General features: G+C 37.0%; 1 protein-coding gene across 1 annotated transcript in view; it reads right to left on the bottom strand.

Annotated features, from left to right (window-relative positions):
• Positions 1–279: 279 nt before the first annotated feature.
• KLHL14 (kelch like family member 14) overlaps positions 280–20,867 on the bottom strand; it is a 95,974-nt gene continuing 75,386 nt past the window's right edge. Inside the window, exons 4-8 of the mRNA XM_063077557.1 lie at positions 12,533–12,611; positions 6,227–6,417; positions 5,987–6,145; positions 3,032–3,189; positions 280–420 (exon numbers count right to left, since the gene is read on the bottom strand). Of these exons, the coding sequence (XP_062933627.1) occupies positions 280–420; positions 3,032–3,189; positions 5,987–6,145; positions 6,227–6,417; positions 12,533–12,611 (728 nt within the window). The remainder of the gene's footprint in view (positions 421–3,031; positions 3,190–5,986; positions 6,146–6,226; positions 6,418–12,532; positions 12,612–20,867) is intronic.

A 20,867-nucleotide genomic window follows, 5' to 3' on the forward strand; every position in this document is an offset into this window, starting at 1 on the left:
AAGTTAAGATCCACATGAGGAATTTTTGTAAAGCTGGAACAAGTTAAACCCAGTCCGAGGAAGAGTCTGTCACCACAAGAAGTTTGGTGTGATCTGAGTTACAGACACAGTGTCTGTTCAAGAACAGGTGTCTTTTCTGGTTACTTGTAAATCATCAGAAACCAAGGGTGGGTTTGGGCAGTTGTACCATTAGAATGCATTGTTCCTATTGTGATAGTGACGACACCTGTCATTGCTTCCTAGAATGTGATGATACTGTCCAATCCAGGTTTCCTGGTGTTATTTGTTGTACGGTACACAGGCAGGCAGGATAACTGTTGCACAGGCAGGGCCTGCCAGTGGTTCTGCTACATCTCCTTCGAGTTCTGTCCAGGTTCCTTTTTCTGGACAATAGCATATTGTGGACGACTTGTAGGCCCCCTGGAATGGCAGAGCATTTAGAGAAGGATATTCAGAGAAATGCAGTGGCAAAGTTATCACAACTTTGGAAAAAATGTCTATTCTCTGCTCTTGCTAAAAATGTTCAAATGAAAGCAATGGATTTTAAACTGTTTTATTCCAGGGAAAAATTTAAGACTGACAAGATTTCAAAATCTTTTCTTGTGTGTGACTAGTAATAAAAGTCAAGTGCCTAGAATATCCTAAATACTCAACAAATCCTTTAAAATAATCGACCAAAAGTTAAAGTTATCCAGCTGGTTTATGTTAAAAAAAGACACATTCACCTTAAATATTCAAATAATTGAAGTAAATTGGATTTTAGATTGTTGTCTGACTTCTCCATTTTTATTTTGCTACTGTGGAGAATCAGAGCTGGGATTGAAAACCAGTTTAAAGCAAACTGGAAATAAAGGCTTGCCAACTTATTCACACATTGATTTATTTATTTTCAAGAGGCCACATGAGAAATAAATAGTGTCTTTAATCTTGTATCCTTTTTCAACTTTCAGGGCTAGTGCTTGTGTGACATTCCCCTCCCCAAACCGAATCAGCTTTGCTTTTCTTACGGGCAATGAATAAAAAACCCAACTAACCTAAAAATCATTTTCTGAAAGTGTACTCCTGGTATGCCTGCTTCCAAACATGTGTACTCTTACAGCTAACAATTTTGTACCAGCAAACAAGCACATGTATGACTATCTAGTTATATATGTCAATACATAGTTGCCTCCACGTAACTAATAATTTTTTAAAGCTCCCTAAAACTTGATTTCATAATCTTGTCAGATGTAAAAAAAATACAACTAACTAGTATTATTACATTCCCAAATTAGGGCTGGCTGGTTAGCTCAGTTGGTTAGAGTGCAGTGCTGCTAACACCAAGGTCAGGGGCTCGGACCCCCTTACTGGCCAGCTGCCAAAAAACAGAATAAAACCAAAAAACAAAACAAAAAACCTCCCACATAAAACCCCAAAATAAACTTATAAAACTAACACAGGAAAATAGGAAAATATAATAAAGACCGTCATTTAAAAGGTGAATATTGTAGACTACTAGATTTGATGTTTTTCCTGAGGTGATGAAACTTGAATTACACAGCCACCTCCTCAGGTGGTCTTGCCAAAAAAGAAAAAGACACAAACAAGAAAGAAAAAGGCTGAACTTAATTAACTCCTTATCTCTAACTTCCAGCTTATAGAAAATATGGAGATGGAGGACTATTTTAAATGACACTACAAGGAAGTCATTAGCCAATTCCAGAATGTAGGGTATTCTATGTGATAACCAATTCTGTTTTGTGAACATGTCGATGCCATGGAACAAAAAGTGGGGCAGAGTAATGTACATTTCAAAAGATGTATGAGATGAACAAGTTATAACCAAAGACAAGTGAGATTTGTTGGCTCCTGATTTGAACATGTCAATTTGAAAAATGCATCTTTTTTCCAAGTCAGTAGGGGAAATTTGAATATGGACTGGATACAAAGGAATTATTGTTAGTTTTGTTGGATATGATGGTAGTATGTTTACATAAGTGAATGATTTTTTTTAAACGATAAATACTAAAGCCTGTAGGCTTTATATGATATGATGTCTGAGATTTGCTGCAAATTGCTTCAGCCAACATTTTTAAAAGGTTGCACAGATGAAGTAAGGATGGCAAAATTTTGATGTTTGCTGTGGGTTGATTGAATTGTGTCCCCCAAAGTTCATATATTAGAAGCTTAATTCCCACTGGAACTGTTGAGGGTGGGAAATCCTGTTATGGTAATTGAAAGGTGGGGCCTTGAAGAGGAGATTAGATTGTAGGACCATGCAGTAGTGAATAGATTAATAATGATGGTCAGGGGCATGGTTCTGAGGGCTTTAAAAGGAGCACACATGAAAGCCTCCCCTCCCTGCTCTGCCATTTTCTGTCATATGAGACCCCCTACGTTGCTATAAAGCCATCACCAAAGAAGATCCTCACCAGGTGTGTCCCCTGGACTTTGGACTTCCTGCCTCTGGAACTGTAAGCAATAAATTTCATTTTCTTACAAAGTATGCAGTTCCAAGTATTTTATTATAAGCAACAGAAATGGACTAATACAATGTTGAAGCTGGATTATGAGTTAAAGAGGGCCTGTTGTAATCCCAATTTTTGTTTATGTTTGAAAACTTTCATGATAAATATGTAAAAAAGTGAAAACCAATGGCCAATTACACATCCTAAGTAAAATTTATGGATTTTGAAAAATTAATTTCCATTTTTCATGTCTTACTATTCAGAAACTTTTCACTTTCTTATTCAATGTTAGCAGAACATTTGTAAAATCACTTCAGTTTGACTTGTAATTGGAAAGCCAAAATCACAAAAACATGGGGAGAAGAGAGAACCAGAGACCTACTGCATCTTGAGATACAGTTGATCAGATCACAAGCCAGTTCAACAGGAACCATGCTGATTCTATTTTACTACTTAAAGTAACACTTTCATATAAGCATGATACTCTTAAAAGGTACATGTGTGGATGATAACACACTTGGAGGAAAATGAACAGAAAATGGAAGCATGAAAAGGAGGAGGAGGAGGTAAAAGTGGCCACATACCATGCTCCAGCTGTAGCCTCCCACCAGGTAGATGCTGTCCTCAAGCACTGCACAGCCAGGACCACTTCTACCCTCCAAAATGGGAGTTTGGAGAATATTCCACTGGTCGCCTTTTGGGTCATAGCATTCCACAAGCATTACATCAAGGTGGGAAAAACCTAAGTGACATAACAAAATAGAACCACAAAAGAATAAACTCTTAGTGTCCCAATTAAGTCTAAGACTTTTTAAAAAATAGATCTAGAGCCAAGCAATAGATAATTGTGTCTCTGAAGACACAAATGTATAAATTCATTGATGAAATTGGGAGACATATTAGAAAGACCTAAAAAAGCCCAGACAGACTTGGCGTGTTTTGGATTAATTCAAAGCAGGAATACCTGAGCAAATGTCATTAGTAAAGGCTGATTATATGTGGGTAGATCTTATTAAAAATCTTTTATTAAAACCTTATTAAAAAGTTTAAAATAATAATTGCTAAAGTAAGCATTTTATAGAGTGCTTACAATATGCTAGTTTTGTTTTCTAAGTGTTTTATTTAAATGAACTCAATCTCCTCCATCACCCTTCAAGTTAGTTACTATCATTATATTCCTTTTATCGCTAAGATAAGTGAAGGACAGAGAAAGCCAATGAGTTGAGTAACTCACAAGCCAATAAGTAGATAGGATGAGATTTGAACCCAGGTGAACAGGTTTCAGAGCTCACATTCTTACAGACTAAACTACATCACTTTCCTTAAATGAATATTTAACTCTCTTAAAATATTTCAATTAATTAAAAATACATCATTCATCATCTTTTACTTTTTATTTTTTTACAATAGGACTACAATTATAAACAGCTATGAAGATGTGAATGATTTCCAATATTTACCAAGGATCAGGGTTTAAAGTAGGGGGCTGAGTGCCCTCCCCTGAAGGGCTTCTCCCACTACTGACAAGGCTTCTCAGGGGCTGGGGTAGTAACTAGGTAGTGGAGAACAACTTAGGTTCCTGGACTCTACTGGAGTCCTCTCTTTAATTTAGGATGTGAAAAACCCCTAGTGGAAACTTTATTGTCACTGAGCAGACCGAATCTTTAAGGACTATTTTTTTTTCTCTAGTTAAATGCACGCCATGGATATTTGCTAGGTGACAATCACAGTGTGTAAACTAAATTAACCAACATACTGAATTCCTTAAAATAATTGAGAAGATGAAACAAAAAGTAGAATAATTTTCATTCTTGAAGAGGTAGATAGGTTATTTCAGGCCACTAATTTTTTACATAAATCACACAGATATTGGAGCAACAGAGCAATGTAGTCACTGCAACTTTGTCGTATATTTCTTTACCATTAACACTACTGATGATTTTTTTGAAGCATATACACTTAGAACGGTCACTGGGGAAAATTCCAGGTTCTGAAGTTCTAGAGACGTCACTTGAGGATATGTGTGCCTTCTTGGTGCCAATTACATATATTATGTATGTTGACTATAACCCTCACAAAGACCATCAAGGAAAGGATAATTATCCCTCTTTTACAGACATGAGGTTAAGTGTCTTGAGTAAGAGCACATAACTATTCACTGCATAACTAGGATTCCAACCTAGGCTTAGATGCAAAGTCCATGCCCTTTCCTTGACATGATGTCTCTCAGAACTAAACTAATTTTGAGGTGTGTGAGCTATTTCTCATTTAGGTTGTCATTACCTGAGTCTCTTGGTCCAAACATAACCTTAAATATCAGAAGTTCCTGAAACATTAACGCAATATCTTGTGCAAAAGAAACCAGAAGAAATCACATTTTAATGTAGAAAGCTACAAAGTTAATATAAAACATGTTGAGGTAAAGTAACGGTGTATGGATTGAATGAAGGTGTATCAGTGAAAGAGATAAAGAATAAAAAGGGAAGAGCTGTAGTAATAAAGATAGTTTTCTTCCACTGGAGAAAGCACTAAGGTGAGCAGCAGACATACACTAGGGTATTGGCATTTCCTATTGGACATGAACCTGGAAAATCCACATAAATATTATACCTGTGTGGCCTTCATTACATTTAGGGGTAAACATGTATTAGGAAAAATAGAAAAAAAAATTTTATGTCTAACCGACTTTTAAAGATGTATACAACACTGTAAAGTAAATGCACAGATGCCCCTTATCTACTATACTTGGTGAGACTGTTTTTCATTTAGTTCAGTTTCTAGGATCATGGAATGCCACAACTAGACCAGTTTCTTCATTTTCAGATGAGGAAACTGAAGCCCAAAGCATTTCAGTAACGTTCTTAATGTTACAGGAATCTTTGCTTACCAGCCAAATTCAGTGTTATGTACATGCACGTATACATACACATAAACTACAAAAACTTGCGGTCATGTACATATCTGGGGGAGGAAAGGAGCCAAAACGTGACTCTAAAAATGCTATGCTTCAGGTTTTTTTATTAAAAAAATCAATAGAATCTGAGAATCATAGATTGATATACAATTCTAAATTTAGATCTGAAATACTATTAAATCATTTCTTTAAGAAAAATCACATATTAGCTTTGTGCAACTATGACGAAAGTTCCTTATGAATTACTGCAAAAAAAAAAAAAATTTTCCGGAAAAAAATTCATTACTACAACTTTGATGAAGAATAATTTATTTCTCTGAATTCATTGTTAGGATAAATTGTTTGTGTTTTTCAGTTATTAATGCTCCCGTTTTTTATTTTATTTTCTGTAGACATCATTATTCATCTCTTTAATGTGTATATGGTAACTTAAAAATAATCCTATCTGCAGAAAAGCCAAAATAAATGCTTGCTCGAGGGTGCTGCTGATTTACACAGAGTAGATTTTATTTGGTCAACATGTTTTTTACTTGGTTAACTATGATTAGCTAACAAGAAACTCCCTTAGCAAGAAACATGAGATGCAAATGTTATTCTAAGTTAAAAAAAAAAAAAAAAAAAAGACCTTTCAAATGATTTCCTCCAATTGCATACAAGCGATCATTCATTACAGCCAAAGTGTGGATTGCACGTTTTGTGTTCATATCTTGTTTTCGAGCCCAGACATCCATTACGGGGTCATAGCAATACAGCCATGGAACATATTCTCCATTGTGTACACCCCCTGTGAATTAAACATATACATACAAGTCAAGAAAGTGCCTTGGAACTGAACTTGGTGGCAGAAAGTGGAGAAATGACTTGCCTGAAATGTATATTTTCCCATTGTGCACTGCTCCTGCGTGAGCTGCCAGAGGTTGTGGCAGAGAGGACACATAACGCCATTCATTTGTTTCTAGGTTATAGCACTCGACGCTGGACAGGTAGCCGGTTTCATTCCTTCCACCAATAACGTATAAATGTTTATCCAACCGACATGCATAGAAACTGGCTCTTCTACAATGAAAACAAGCCACAGTAAATCACAAAGTAGCTGTAAAATGTTACCTTTTGAAAGGATAAGGAATACTCATGTTAGGGAAAGAGGTACATTCTGCTTCTGAAAGGGCTGCAAACTTTAAAAAATTATACATATACCTTCTAAATCTGAGCACTTAAACAGTAATCATACGTATTGACCATTCTGGTTAACATTTTTGATATTAACATAATAGCAGAGGAAAAATTCACCAACTCCTTGTTGCAGCTCTTTTTATTTTGCTTTTAATACCTGTTAAAGTGTTCATTAATGTTTGGGATATTTGGTACCTTGTAAGGATATCACAGCTCAGTAAGACAAAATGAAAAATGAGGTAGATAATGTAACAATAATAAATTATCTTGACATTCACTTTCTTTATGGTCCTTCAAGGGTCATTGTTCCCAATTTATAAGAGAACTACATCATCAAAATTTTTCTTCAATTATCATTTTTCCTTTTTTTCCCCTTAGTACTACTGCAAATAGAAAAACTTTTGTGAACTTTATATAATGTTCAAATTTTCTCTTTATAGCCAGTTACAGGAATTTAATCTAAGTAGCTTTAGTGTTGATTCTTACAAAGCTATAGAATATTTCTTAGTCCCTTTTCAAGAGAGGCTGTTGCCTATATTATCCTGCTACATCATCAAAGGCAAATGAAGCAAGCTGTGTGGAAGGATTAAAGACAGGGAGACCAATTCTGAGGTAGACCATAATACTGAGGGCCTGAATTAGAGTTTTAGGAGAAGAAATGGAAAGGGATGATGCAAAAGATATTTTAAAGGAAGAAGATGTAAGACTTGGTAACTAATAAGATATGAGGGCTGAGGATGAGTCAAAGGTTCAAAGAGCACTCAAAAACTGGGAGTTAGGATGACTAGGTTGTAAACGTAAGCAAGTTTTTGACCCTCTGTTTCTTTTTTCTCATTGATGCTCCTGGAAGGATAACATGGTATTAAACAAGTTTAATTGTTTAATACCAAGCTCCTCAGAGAACATGATTTATCCTTGATGAATTAGTGTCTATAAAAATTGATGCCAAGATTCTCATGCAATGTCAGTTGCAAGATGAGGAATGCTAGAGGGTTTTTTATCAAGTAAACTTATATTGTTTGGAGATTCTCTGGGTGGTGTTTATGAAGTATCAAAACGTGTGGGGAGTAGCATATAGCATCTTGATCAACAGTTTGGTTTCTGGAGTCAGACTGCCTGGCTGCATGATTTAGCAGGTGTGTGACTTTCGACATGTTACTTAACCCCTCGTGGCCTCAGGTAGCTCATCTGTAACATAAGATGATCATGTGGACTCTCTCATAGGGTTATTTGCAAATACTTATAGGTGTTTGTCACAGTGTTCAGCATTTTGTTCAGGATCAGGAATTGTCAATTGGTATTACCTGGATAAAACGGTAACTGATATTAACAATTAAAAATTTAGCCATCAAGATGTTTTTATGTGAACTTTAAAAAAATCATATTTAAATGATTTTACTAAATTCTTTAATGTTTGTTTAGATTATTTATTACCACACAGGTACGATATTTGTCATAGATGGTGATCTATTCAATTTTTTTTGGTAGTCCTGGAATTGTCCTGATAGCTATCATTAATAATTTTAGAGTAACATTTTGGCTGTTTGATTTTTCTAGATTTTCTTGATGTTTTTGAAAGAAATATGTGCTATGGAAAGTTCACAAGGATGATGAGGAACAACAATAATGAAAAAGGGGGGAGGAAGAAAAGTGGGAAGGAAAATGAAGAGAAAGTGAGCCAGATTTTATAAAGTAAGGGTTGTTATCCTGGGTCCATGTCTTCTGAGGGGTCCACGAAGCTCTGAAATTGTAATAAAATGTTGTATGTATGTGTTTTTCCACATGTGCATTTGTTTGGAAGAAGATGTTTCATTGCTTTTTATTAGATCATCAAAAAGATCTCTGATCTAAAACATTTGGGATTTGGGGGTAAATATAAAATTAGGTTTAAAACAGTGGTAAAATTAAATGCACAGAGATGGACCACTGGTTCCTTCCGTTTCTCTAAACAGATTTCAATTGCTCTTTCATTGAATGTGATAGCTCAAAGTTATTTTACCTTGAGTGCTTTCACCTTTTCAAGTTAAAATGTTTCATTGTAAAGACTGACAAATGACTACAAAAATCTGGTTTAGAGTAACAGATATTTACTTCGCACCCTTGACACAAGGGTAGGTCAGTACATCTCTTCCGTATGATTCTCTGATAGGTTTTGGGGCTCCTGAAATAATAAATGTACTTATTTCAGTAATGGGCCATCTTTAAACAATTTGAACTATGTGGGTTGTAAGGTGGCAATGGTGAGTTCTATGGAGTACAGTCTAGAAGGGAAAACACCAGTTACTCATGACCAGTATGAAAAACCCCTATTGAATTGGGTTTAGATTGTGAAGAATAAGAGAAAGATCTCCCTGTAGTGAACTCCTTTTATCTAGTCTAAATTTCAATTTTCTCGCTTTTTCTGATCTGGTTCCTTCCTCACTGTGACACTGAGTCAGCCTGTCACAACTCACTCTCTTTTTAGCGGTGGCGTTCTTAATGCGATGCTCCATGTGTACTCCTAGTTTTATCCACACAGTGTCACTGTTAGGATCTAAATGGGAAAAAAAATCAGCAGGTTTCACTTCCTGACTGAAAGTGCATTTTTATGTAGAAGTTAAAGTAGTGAAGATTCTGGGTCTTTGACTTACTCCTTTGTGTGCCCAAAGTGAGAGTTCCTGAAAGGCATTGTAGAAACACTGGGTTGTCAGTGGTTTGTCAGCAATTGCAAACATTTGCTCCAGGGTAAAATTTTACCACACCAGGTCTCTCTTGGAAAGAATGCTCCCTGCCCCACCTCCACACATGAAGAGCATACCTGGTGTAGGCTACTTTATTTTTTTGGAAAAAGTAAGTTTAAGATTATTAAAGATTCCTTAATGGGATTCCACTGTTTATATTTCAAATTGTTCATCTCTCCTTTAGCCTCCCCCTCTCCCAGCGCCAGAGGTGATAGTCAATGTTTCTGAGAAAAGTTAAAAAAGGCTAATAACGTCTACAAATATACTTTGAACCCTTCTTATTTTAAAGATCTTTAAAGTCCCTTTCTGACCTTTTAGGTGGCCAGTTTATATCTCAAAGCATGAGATTAAATTACTATACCTTTATCCCACGTTCAATTTTTGACTTGTTATGAGGTTAAAAACAACAGATTTTTCAAACAGAATATCATCTCTTATAGTGTCTTGTAATACTGCTAGAAACACAATATTTGAATTTGGAGACATTTTTGATGTGTTAACTTCTAGGCTTTCATTTTACTCTGTGAAACAGAGGCTTTGATGTTGCTCTCCAAACTGCTTTTTCCTTTTCTGTTGTTTTAGTCTAGCTAGGGGGTAAGATCTCCATAAGGATAATACTTAAAATGTCTATTTTTGCTGGAAAAAAATTAAAGTTACCAAAGCATTTCTATTGATCCAACTTTTCAATTTTGCCCTGTCCTTTTTTACTGAAGAATCAAATTCTAAATCTGAAGCCAAAACAATTGATCAGCACTACATTTACATTTATATTTTTGTCTAATCATTTCTGTCTGTAACTTCATAGCTGGCAGGCATGCAGTTCATGAACTGACCCATGGCTGAGTAAGCCTAGAGGCCATGTGCCCATCTCCCTGCAGAACTGGGAGGGTATTCAGCACTTTTACCGCACTCCTTTGGAAGCCTTGACTAGGTAAGATATCCCAAGAATCTGGCCTGCCAGCTCTGTAAGAGAGGGTCACCCCAAAGGTGGCTTACAATGTGTTTCTGTTATTCTCAATCAGTTTGGTGACTTCTCAGCATAATAATTTCTCAGCAGTTTGGTCAGCATAATGGAAATGAGTAGGTGGGGACCTCTGGTTTGATTCATGATCTACACAATGTAAAATGGGCTCAATTAAATGTATCAAGAAACTTTTCTGATCTGGAGTGTCTTGTATATTTAAGGTTTTTTTTCTTTCTTTTTTTAACCATCAATTAATCCACACTAGTACCTGATGATATTTGCTATTTTGAATGGAAGCCTGGCAATGACAGAAAAATTCGATTTTAAGATATGGATGGCTGTCTGAGTCAACCAACCCATAGGAGAGATGCAGCTAGAAGATTGACTGGGCATTTGTAAGATCTGCCTTTTCCCACTCAGCTCTGTAAGGAGCTCTTTATTTGGTCTATCGAGTTGATTGTTCTAAATCTAAAAAAAAAAAAAAAGAAAAAAAACTTCTTTTACTAGGGACCTGACATGATATACCATAATGACTTAGAAAGAAACGTTAAACAGTCCATCCTGTCAACATTGGCTGCCGGGTGCCAACAGACCATGGCAGGTCTTTTTATCAGGTCAATGAGCTGCTAAAAATTGTCTAAGTAGGACCCTGCCATGATAGGCCATAGTGCCTCAGAGGAAGTCATTATAGACTATCAAGTAAACAATACACATTTAAAAAAAAATTACTAATTAGGTTTTGCAGCAATACTTCGCATCCTTAGGGGCTCTACAGTGAGATAATTGACCGCAACGTGAGTTATGCCTCCCAAGCCGAAGGCGTGAAGGTTAATTATCATGGTGAACAGCCCCCAGCAAAGGGGATCGTGGTGATGAGAGGATGACATTTCAAACATGTATTGATATTTTTTTAAATAAAACTTTTAGAAATGGTTTGATTAAAGGGCAAAGTGATGCAGCTACAATAACAGCAACCAGGAAATAACTCCCCAGAGAGAGAAACAGGATGCACTGGAGAAAGACATCAGGAAGCTTCTGATGTACTGAGGAGTTTGTCAGGATATTAATTGACTGAGAATTACTTCTTGAGGTATCTCTCAACTAGACATTCCTAAAATTACCTGTGATTCTTACAATATATCATGTCTCATCATTTTCATTGTATAGCTTTTAGTCTTCTAAGAGAGTTGTAATATGTTAATTTATATGGAATAGAAAGTTAGATATTGAGTTTCTTTAGAGCATAGATTCATACTGTCCTGCTGCAAAAATGTAGTGTACATTTTTGAATAAATGGTATTGTCTGAAAGTTTCCTTTTAACTTGGAATTTATGATTAAAGATCTAATTGATCTCAGTGTAATCTACTTGAATGTTAAAAAAGACGTTAAGGTGAGAGGTTATGTACAGAGATAAGAAAGAGAAAAAATCCTCTGGATTCCTTCTTAAATAACTCAATGGAGAAGAGGAAATAAGTTTCAGCTTATTGTTACTATCATATTGGAGAATTTGCTCAAGAGAATGTCCAGATATTACTTGAAAAGAGCCAAGTGTTTAAAATCTATCCTATGAATTTGCATATGCATATAAAGATATGGCATCATGCCAGAGTAACAGCCAGGGGAGACAAAACATGTAAAAAGATAGTAGCCATTTTGTCCTTTGGTAGCTAAGAGACTTGGGTGATACAAACACTCTGCAAAAAATGAGATAACACTTTGCAAGACTAGTTTTTTTAAAAAAGCTAAAAAATGACCTGTTCTTAAATGTATGCTGGGAAGACATCTGGGGAGGCAAATGTAAATGATGTGAAATTTGCAATTTACTACTGAAATATTAAATTTAAATAAGTATTTAAACATAAAATATTTAAATATTAAAATTCAATATTGAATTTTGAATACAATATTGAATAAGCTAATATTTAATATTAAAATTTCTGCATCAAAATGCATATCACTGTGAGAATGGTGTTTTATATTTCGATTTTGGGATTTAAATATATTATCACCAAGAAGAGTGATATATACCTAGTGGAATTTTAGCTTTGTTTGCAAAATACCAATCAATGTAGAAGAAGACAAATCACACAACTTTTTTCTTCCTAAATTAGGACAAATAATTGACTTATTTGATTATTTTCTCTATTGAGTCAACAAGGCAGATGATCTGAATTGGCCAGGCCAAGTTTTGTATTTTGCCAATTACATCTTTCATTGACTCAGTTTAGCATTCTTTACCATGGAAAACCATCTAGCACCATGCTTCCTGTAAAGCAGTCACAAATGGTTCCGACACAAGAAATAAGCACTTACCTTTCTTGCATTGGTGGAAGTTGAATCCAGCTGTTAAATCGGGGATCATATCGGCTGACAAAATTTGTACTGTGTTTTCCTGTAGAAATAGATTTGAGACACTTAAAACTTAGGTTCCTTTGTTGTTTTGCACATTTTATAGTATTTTATAAGATGTCTCTATCCTTAGGTTTAACAAACAGATGAATTACGTAGGGAATTTCTAACACAGCATGAGAAGTGACCAGTCAGTAGAAGAATAAATGTGCCATCTCAAATGTTTTTCCTTTTTTCCTTTTTCACTAGTTTTTGGAATGAGTTGGGATAAAACTAAAGCAACCATAATTATAAAAGCAAGTAAGTTTACCAAACTGGTTTTTATCACAGTATTAGGGTAAAATTTCTGGGCTTAGTGTTTTAATGCTTTAACGCAAGAAATTACTTTCTATAAATTATCAGTTCCAGAGACTACCTCTGGTTAGAGCTGTTTTTTTCTTTTTTTTTTTTTAACTTCTTACATTTTTTTTTCTTTTCTTCTCTGAAAAAATTTTTAAAAGACAATTTTTTTTAGAGAAGTTTTAGGTTCACAGCAAAATTGAGAGGAAGATACAGAGATTTCCAATACACGTTCTGCCTCCACACATGCAGAGACTCCCCCATTATTAGAGACTTTTTTTTAATGATCCCCCCCATGGAAATAATAGCAATCATTACAATAAGAGCTTGAGTTGCAAAATCAGTTTTGTTCCACGCATGGCATGTTATATCTGCAAGTGTATTTGGGGAAGCACAGTTGCTGTGAAGTATTCACAAGCACATTTGCTGAAATGGGAAGCACGTGTCCTCCAAAGTGCATAACCAGCTTATTCCCTCTGCCAAGCCTAAGAAGCACAGGAATGCCTCTAAGATATTAAAGTGAGTCTTATATACATATTGACACCAAAGCAAGAAATGGAAGCAAGAGTGTATTATATTTTCTGTCTAGCACCTGAGATGATAATTACCTAAAGCATTCAAGGCCTTGACTCTAAAAGTCTGCCTTTGTTCATGTGTGTAACTAAACACTGAGATTCAGCAGGTTTCACCACAGGAGTAAACAGATAGGGGCATGAGTGTGTGCACGTGCACACTCAAACGGGCATGTACACATGACAGTTATTAATTGCACAAATATATATTTAGCACCTACTATGTGTCTTATGTATTACAGGCTCTGAAAATATATTGGTATACAAAAGAGACATGGTCCTTGCCTTTGTAAATGAATGAACGTATAACATCAAGGATAGATGAATGCCATAAAGAAAAATAAAGCTGGGAGTGATAGAGGGTAGGCCAGTTGAAGTAGGAAGTTCACCTGTTCACAGATGTCTCCTGCAAGCCATGTAAATATCTGCAGAATGAGCCTCTCAGGCAGTAGGGCAGGCAAAAGTAAAGTTTCTGGGCTGGCGATGAGTTCTAAACAGCAAGAATCCTGGGGCAACTGGACAGAAGTCAGAAAGGTGTCAAGGTTTAGAACACAGTGTGCCTCGTGGACCAATATAGGATTTTGCGTTTTGTTACAAGAAAAATAAGAAGCTATTGGAGGGGTTTGAGCAGGTGAGGACCATGGTCTGATTTATCACACTGGCTGCTGTATGAAGAACAGACTCTAAGAGGCCACTGTGGAAGCCGAGGAACTGTCTGAAGGCTGTTGCAATGGTCAAGGCAAGAGCTGCTGGTGGTTTGGATGAAGGTAAAGGAGGTGAGATGTGTTTGGGTTTGGGAACTACTGGACGGTCACAGCTGATACAATTTCCTGAGGGACTGAATATTGGTATGAGAAGAAAAAGTGAGTCAGTAAGGATGGCTGCCAGGTTTTTAGCCTGAGTAATTTGATGGAAAGTCATGCAATTTGCTGAGGTGGGGAAGACAAGAGCGGAGTAAGTTGGAGGTTAGAGAGAGAAGTTACGTGCTCTGTTTTGGACTCAGCCTTTAGAGACCTATAGGATCTCAAACTGGAAGTGTCTGATAGGCTACCAGCTAAATGAGGCTTCAGGTGCAAATTTTGGAGACATTATTCCAGAGTTGTTATTTAAAACTATAGCACTGAATGAAACCACTTAGGGAGAGGCTACAAAAATGGAAGATAATGGGTCCTGAGAATGAGCCCTGGAGTAGAAAAAGAAAAACCAGCAAAAGAAAGAAACTTTCATGAATATTCTTAATAAATAAATAAATAAATAAATAAATTAATTAATTAATTTAAAAAAAAACAAGCTAGCAAACAAACAAAACAAACAAATAATAATAATAAGTTGAACTGTTAAATGGAGAGAAAATAATGATGGTTACTAGAGGCAGGAAAGAGGAGAGGGAGAGGGAGGGTAGTGAAAGGCTGATTAACGGACACAAAAGTTCAGCAAGATAAGAAAAATAAGCCCTATTGGTGTACAGCTGACCCAGAAATCTATAATCAATAATGTTTTACTGCATGTAACCAAACAACTAGAAGAGAGGAGATAAAAATATGCACATCACAAAGAATGATTTTTTTGCAATGATGACTATGAAAATTATCCTGAATAAACACACATTGTATACATGTAAAAAAAAGAAAAAAAGAAAGAAAGAAACTTTCAGAGATAAGAGGAAAGTGTGGTATTTTGGAAGCCAAGTCAAATACTGTTTCAAAAAGAAGGGGATGAGCAACTGAGAATTGGCCATAGGATTTGGCCACATGGAGACTGTAGGTTGTCTTGGCAAGTGTTGCTTCATTGAACTGGAGGAAATGAAAGCCTGAGAAGGGACTACTCAGGAGTGACCAAGATGTAAGAAAGCAGAGGTAGGAGGACAGGCAGTGCTTCTTAGGAGTACTGCAATAAAAAGATGACAGCTGTAGGATGCAGCACTGAGGGAAGTTTTGTTTGGTTGTTAAGTTCAGAAATACTGGAAAGTACTTGAGCAGGCAAGAGGGCATGAGGAATAGACCTTAGATTAAAACGGAAACAATAATAGCAGAAGACAGAATATATGGGTAGCGATGGAGGTAAGTGAATAGATTTGGTAGTAGCAAGATGATGAGTTTATCTTCTGATTGCTTCCATTCTCAAACTAAGAAGCAAGGCCATTAAAATAGAGTAAAGATGAAGATTTTGGAGAAGGAGGCATTTGGAGGAGAGAGGGAGAAAAGGTGGGGAATAGTTATATTGGAGGGTAGGAGAGTGCATTAACCACAGAAATTAAGTGGTGTTGACTTGTAGTCAGTGTGGTTGTGTAGTTTTCTATCCATGTTTAGCTGCTCGGGGGCAGGGGAGAGGTGGAAGAGAGCTGGGTTTAACCAGGACGAGTATTACCAGGCAAGTGTTGTGGAAGGAGAGAGAGACAGAGGGCTGCAGGTGTATGCGCTAGTGTGATTATAGGAATGGGCCATAGACTCCAAGCTCAGTAAGGAGGAAAGGACATGAGGGGATGATGGACAGTGAAAAACTGGTATTGTCCAGTGAAGGAGGTGGCATTACCAGGAAAGACAGTGGACAGCTGCTACATAAAAGGGAAGCAGGTGACATAATCTGAAGCTATTCTTTAAAGGGACTGGGGTTTTAAGGGTGTGGAGTGGCAATGAAGAAGGAGAAAAGCTATTTGCCCTAATAATACAAAGTACCCAGGGAATGGGGGAACCCAGCCCCCATTAGGAATGGTGGCTAGGAAAGGAGTTCTCTCAGACAGCCAGGTTTTGAGTAGAAAAGGAGGATAAGTTAGGTATAGAGGGAAAGTATCTCAACATAATTAAAGCCATATATGACAAACCCACTGCCAATATCATCCCGAATGGGGAAAAGCTGAAAGCTTTTCCTTTAAGAACAGGAACTAGACAAGGATGCCCACTCTCACCACTCCTATTCAACATAGTGTTGGAAGTACTAGCCAGAGCAATCAGAGAAGAGAAGGAAATAAAGGGCATCCAGATTGGAAAAGATGAAGTCAAACTGTCCCTGTTTGCAGATGACATGATCCTATATATCGAACAGCCTAAAACCTCAACAAAAAACTCTTGGAATTGATAAATGATTTCAGCACAGTAGCAGGATACAAAATCAACACACAAAAATCAGTAGCATTTCTTTTCTCCAACAGTGAACATGCAGAAAGAGAAATCAAGAAAGCCTGCCCATTTACAATAGCCACCAAAAAAATAAAATACTTAGGAATTGAGTTAACCAAGGAGGTGAAAAATCTCTATAATGAGAACTACAAACCACTGCTGAGAGAAATTAGAGAAGATACATGAAGATGGAAAGATATCCCATGCTCTTGGGTTGGAAGAATCAACATAGTGGAAATGTCCATACTACCCAAAGTGATATACAAATTCAATGCAATCCCCATCAAAATTCCAAAGACATTTTTCTCAGAAATGGAAAGAACTATCCAGACATTTTTATGGGATAATAAAAGACCATGCATAGCCAAAGCAATGCTGAGCAAAAAAAAAATAAAGCTGGAGGCATAACACTACCTGACTTTAAGCTATACTACAAAGCTATAATAACCAAAAGAGGATGGTACTGGCATAAAAACAGACACACTGACCAATGGAATAGAATAGAGAATCCAGAAATCAACCCACACACTTACTGCCATCTGATCTTTGACAAAGGCACCAAGCCTATTCACTGGGGAAGGAACTGCCTCTTCAGCAAATGGTGCTGGGATAACTGGATATCCATATGCAGGAATTTGAAACTAGATCCATGCCTCTCACCATATACTAAAATCAACTCAAAATGGATTAAGGATTTAAATATACACCCTGAAACAATAAAACTTCTTAAAGAAAACATAGGAGAAACACTTCAGGAAATAGGACTGGACATAGACTTCATGAATACGACCCCAAAAGCACGGGCAACCAAAGGAAAAATAAACAAATGGGATTATATCAAACTGAAAAGCTTCTGCACAGCAAAAGAAACAATTAACAGAGTTAAAAGACAACCAACAGAGTGGGAGAAAATATTTGCAAAATATACATCTGACAAAGGATTAATATCCAGAAGATATAAGGAACTCAAACAACTGTACAAGAAGAAAACAAGCAACCCAATTAAAAAATGGGCAAAAGAGCTAAGTAGGCATTTCTCTAAGGAAGATATACAAATGGCCAACAGACATATGAAAAAATGCTCAACATCACTCAGCATCCGGGAAATGCAAATCAAAACCACACTGAGATACCATCTCACCCCAGTTAGGATGGCTAAAATTCAAAAGACCCTGAACGATAAATGCTGGCGAGGTTGCGGAGAAAAAGGAACTCTCATACATTGTTGGTGGGACTGCAAAATGGTGCAGCCTCTATGGAAAATGGTATGGAGGTTCCTCAAACAATTGCAGATAGATCTACCATACGACCCAGCTATCCCACTGCTGGGAATATACCCAGAGGAATGGAAATCATCAAGTCGAAGGTATACCTGTTCCGCAATGTTCATCGCAGCACTCTTTACAATAGCCAAGAGTTGGAACCAGTCCAAATGTCCATCATCAGATGAGTGGATACAGAAAATGTGGTATATCTACACAATGGAATACTACTCAGCTATAAAAACGAATGAAATACTGCCATTTGCAACAACATGAATGGACCTTGAGAGAATTATATTAAGTGAAACAAGTCAGGCACAGAAAGAGAAATAGCACATGTTCTCACTTATTGGTGGGAGCTAAAAATTAATATATAAATTCACACACACACACACACACACACACACACACACACACACACACACACACACAAAACGGGGGGGGGGAAGAAGATATAACAACCACAATTACTTGAAGTTGATACGACAAGCAAACAGAAAGGACATTGTTGGGGGGGGGCGGGGGGAGGGAGGGAGGTTTTGGTGATGGGGAAACAATAATCAATCACAATGTATATCGACAAAATAAAATTTAAAAAAATAAAAAGAAAAGAAATCTTTCAGAGCAGAGTTTAAGGATTATAGGGATTTTGCTGGTATGAGACCATGAGTTCCAAGCATCATGTGGGAGGGTTTGGATGGTCATGCTGGGTGGTAAATTAAGTTTTATCTGTGGATTTACAGATAGAGATAAGAGTGTCAGGGTCTGAGGATGACCCAGAAGGCTTGGATTTCACATAGGAGGGCTCTAACTCAAGGAAGGATTATGTCTATAGTTGGGTTATTAGTGGGTTTTTATGGAATTTGCAATCATTTTCCTGTAAACAAGAATATCATCCTTGATAATCAAGTTCCAAGGTTAATTCCCAAATGCATCTGAAGATTAATGATGTTCATGAGGAATGTAGAACCTACCCAATAGTCTAAAATGTTTCTGTATGAAGTTTGGTTTAGATGTTCCATTTGGAAGAAGATGACTGCCTTCTCCTGGCAATTGGGCAGAGAGTGCATTTACATGCTGAGCAGTGGTGGTAGCAACTAGCAATGTTCACTTCTGGTCGCAATGGCCTTGGATCAGAGAAAAGGTTAAATAGGGACTGGTATGATATAGATATGAGATGAGGAAAGGGTTTCCAGAGGCAGGGTCAATGGTGCGAAAGAGGGGTAAGGGTGCAGGACTGGGAAAGTAAAAGAAAGAAGGGGTTCTGGAGGTGGCAAAGGAGATGCAGAGGGGATAGAGAACATTAGAAGAAATGAGCAGATGGAGTGAGGAAGGTGAGATAAAATGGGGTTATTCCCTCCTTCCTGTGGCTACTGTTGAGACTATCAGCACGTTGAGAGTGGTGGTCATACGCAATGGAATTTTGGATCACCATACATTTTGCTTCTTCCCATTGTTTTCATTGTCTTTCTGACTCTTCGTGTCACCAGACACCATTGTTGACCAGCACTTGGGTGATGTGATAAATGGGGCAAGGAGTGGCGTTTCCAGGCAATGGAGGAGGGAAAGAAAGTGGGAAGGGAAGGAAGTCCTCCATGAACAGTTGTTTAGGTAGTCTGTCATCAGTAGGTGACAAATTGGGTCTCTGAAAGTTGGGGCACTGACAGAATACATGCATATCTATTAGAATATTATAATGCATTCCTATCACTAATGATATGAAGGGAATTGATAGGAGTTAATATTTATATCTGAATAGAAAAACTTATATATGCATCCTGCTTGTATTTCTAGCAACTAATATATTTTCTGACTTTGAATTTTGATCTTGTAAACAAGATTATCAATACATAAGATTATATTTGTGTTCAATGAGCACATATTTGTATTTTACAAGCATGTATTAAAATTTGCAATTTTGTATTTCATTCAAGGACACACCTTAGGTTCCATTTTGGTAAGAACTGAAGTTTAACTTAAGATTTCATGTTCGGAACTGACATATACATAACATTTGAACCCATGGATTTGAAATTTTTCTCCTTGCCAGCAATAATACTAAAGCATGTTATATATTATTATAGAACTGTTATTCTTTATAAGTTTTGGTATTAATTGCTTGAGGTGTTATAATACAAAGATCCCATATTTTTTGAGATGGTTGAGTCCCGTCATGGTTTTCTAAATGGGGAATGAAAAGTTCTTTGTGAGTGAGTGGGAGCCACTTTCGATTGTATTATAATACTGATTTAATTTCACAAGATCAATGGCAAAAACATGACTGTTGTCAAATCTCTAACCAATACTGCATATGTTTATGCAAAAAGCAGTGTAGTATAGTGATTAAAGACTAAGACTCTGGAGTCAGATGGACATGGGTTGGAATCAGCTCAGCTTCTTATAAGCTGTGTGTCCCAGAAAGGTATTTAACCTCTTCAAGCTTAGTCTCCTCATAATAAAACTAGACCTATCATGGAACGTGGCTCACAGGATGGATGTGAGGATTAAGTGAAATGATGCAGGTGAATGCTTGGCAAAGTTCCTAGCAAATAATGAGTACTCAGTAAATACCACTACCAATACTAAAGAAGTCAACCATGGTCAACCAGATGGATGGAATATGAAGCTGCATGGAAAATGTTTAAGGAATTGTGGTGGATGCTCTTGGTACTTAGCCTAGATCCCTTTACTCATTCTCTAGCTGCTGTGAATGTTGGCTGTGCGTCATGGCTGCTCCCTCAGCTGAACAAGCAACCTCACATTGCCCACCCTCATCCCCCACCTGGGGGAAGGCTTTAGCCAGTGACTCTCTGATGGCTGTGGGGGTACAAAAGGCTGGCCTGCTTGCCCCCACATGTGACCAATTCTCCTCTGTTTAGGAAACCCAAGCCAGTCGTTCATCAGTATTTACCCAGATCTATGTGAAATGATTTCATGTACCAAATAAGTCAGGGACAGAATGACTCAGCCTTCCATGTGGAAGCTTCCAAAATTCTAAAAAGGGAACTTA

Source organism: Cynocephalus volans, chromosome 13, assembly GCF_027409185.1.
Source record: "Cynocephalus volans isolate mCynVol1 chromosome 13, mCynVol1.pri, whole genome shotgun sequence".
Lineage (NCBI taxonomy): Eukaryota > Metazoa > Chordata > Mammalia > Dermoptera > Cynocephalidae > Cynocephalus > Cynocephalus volans.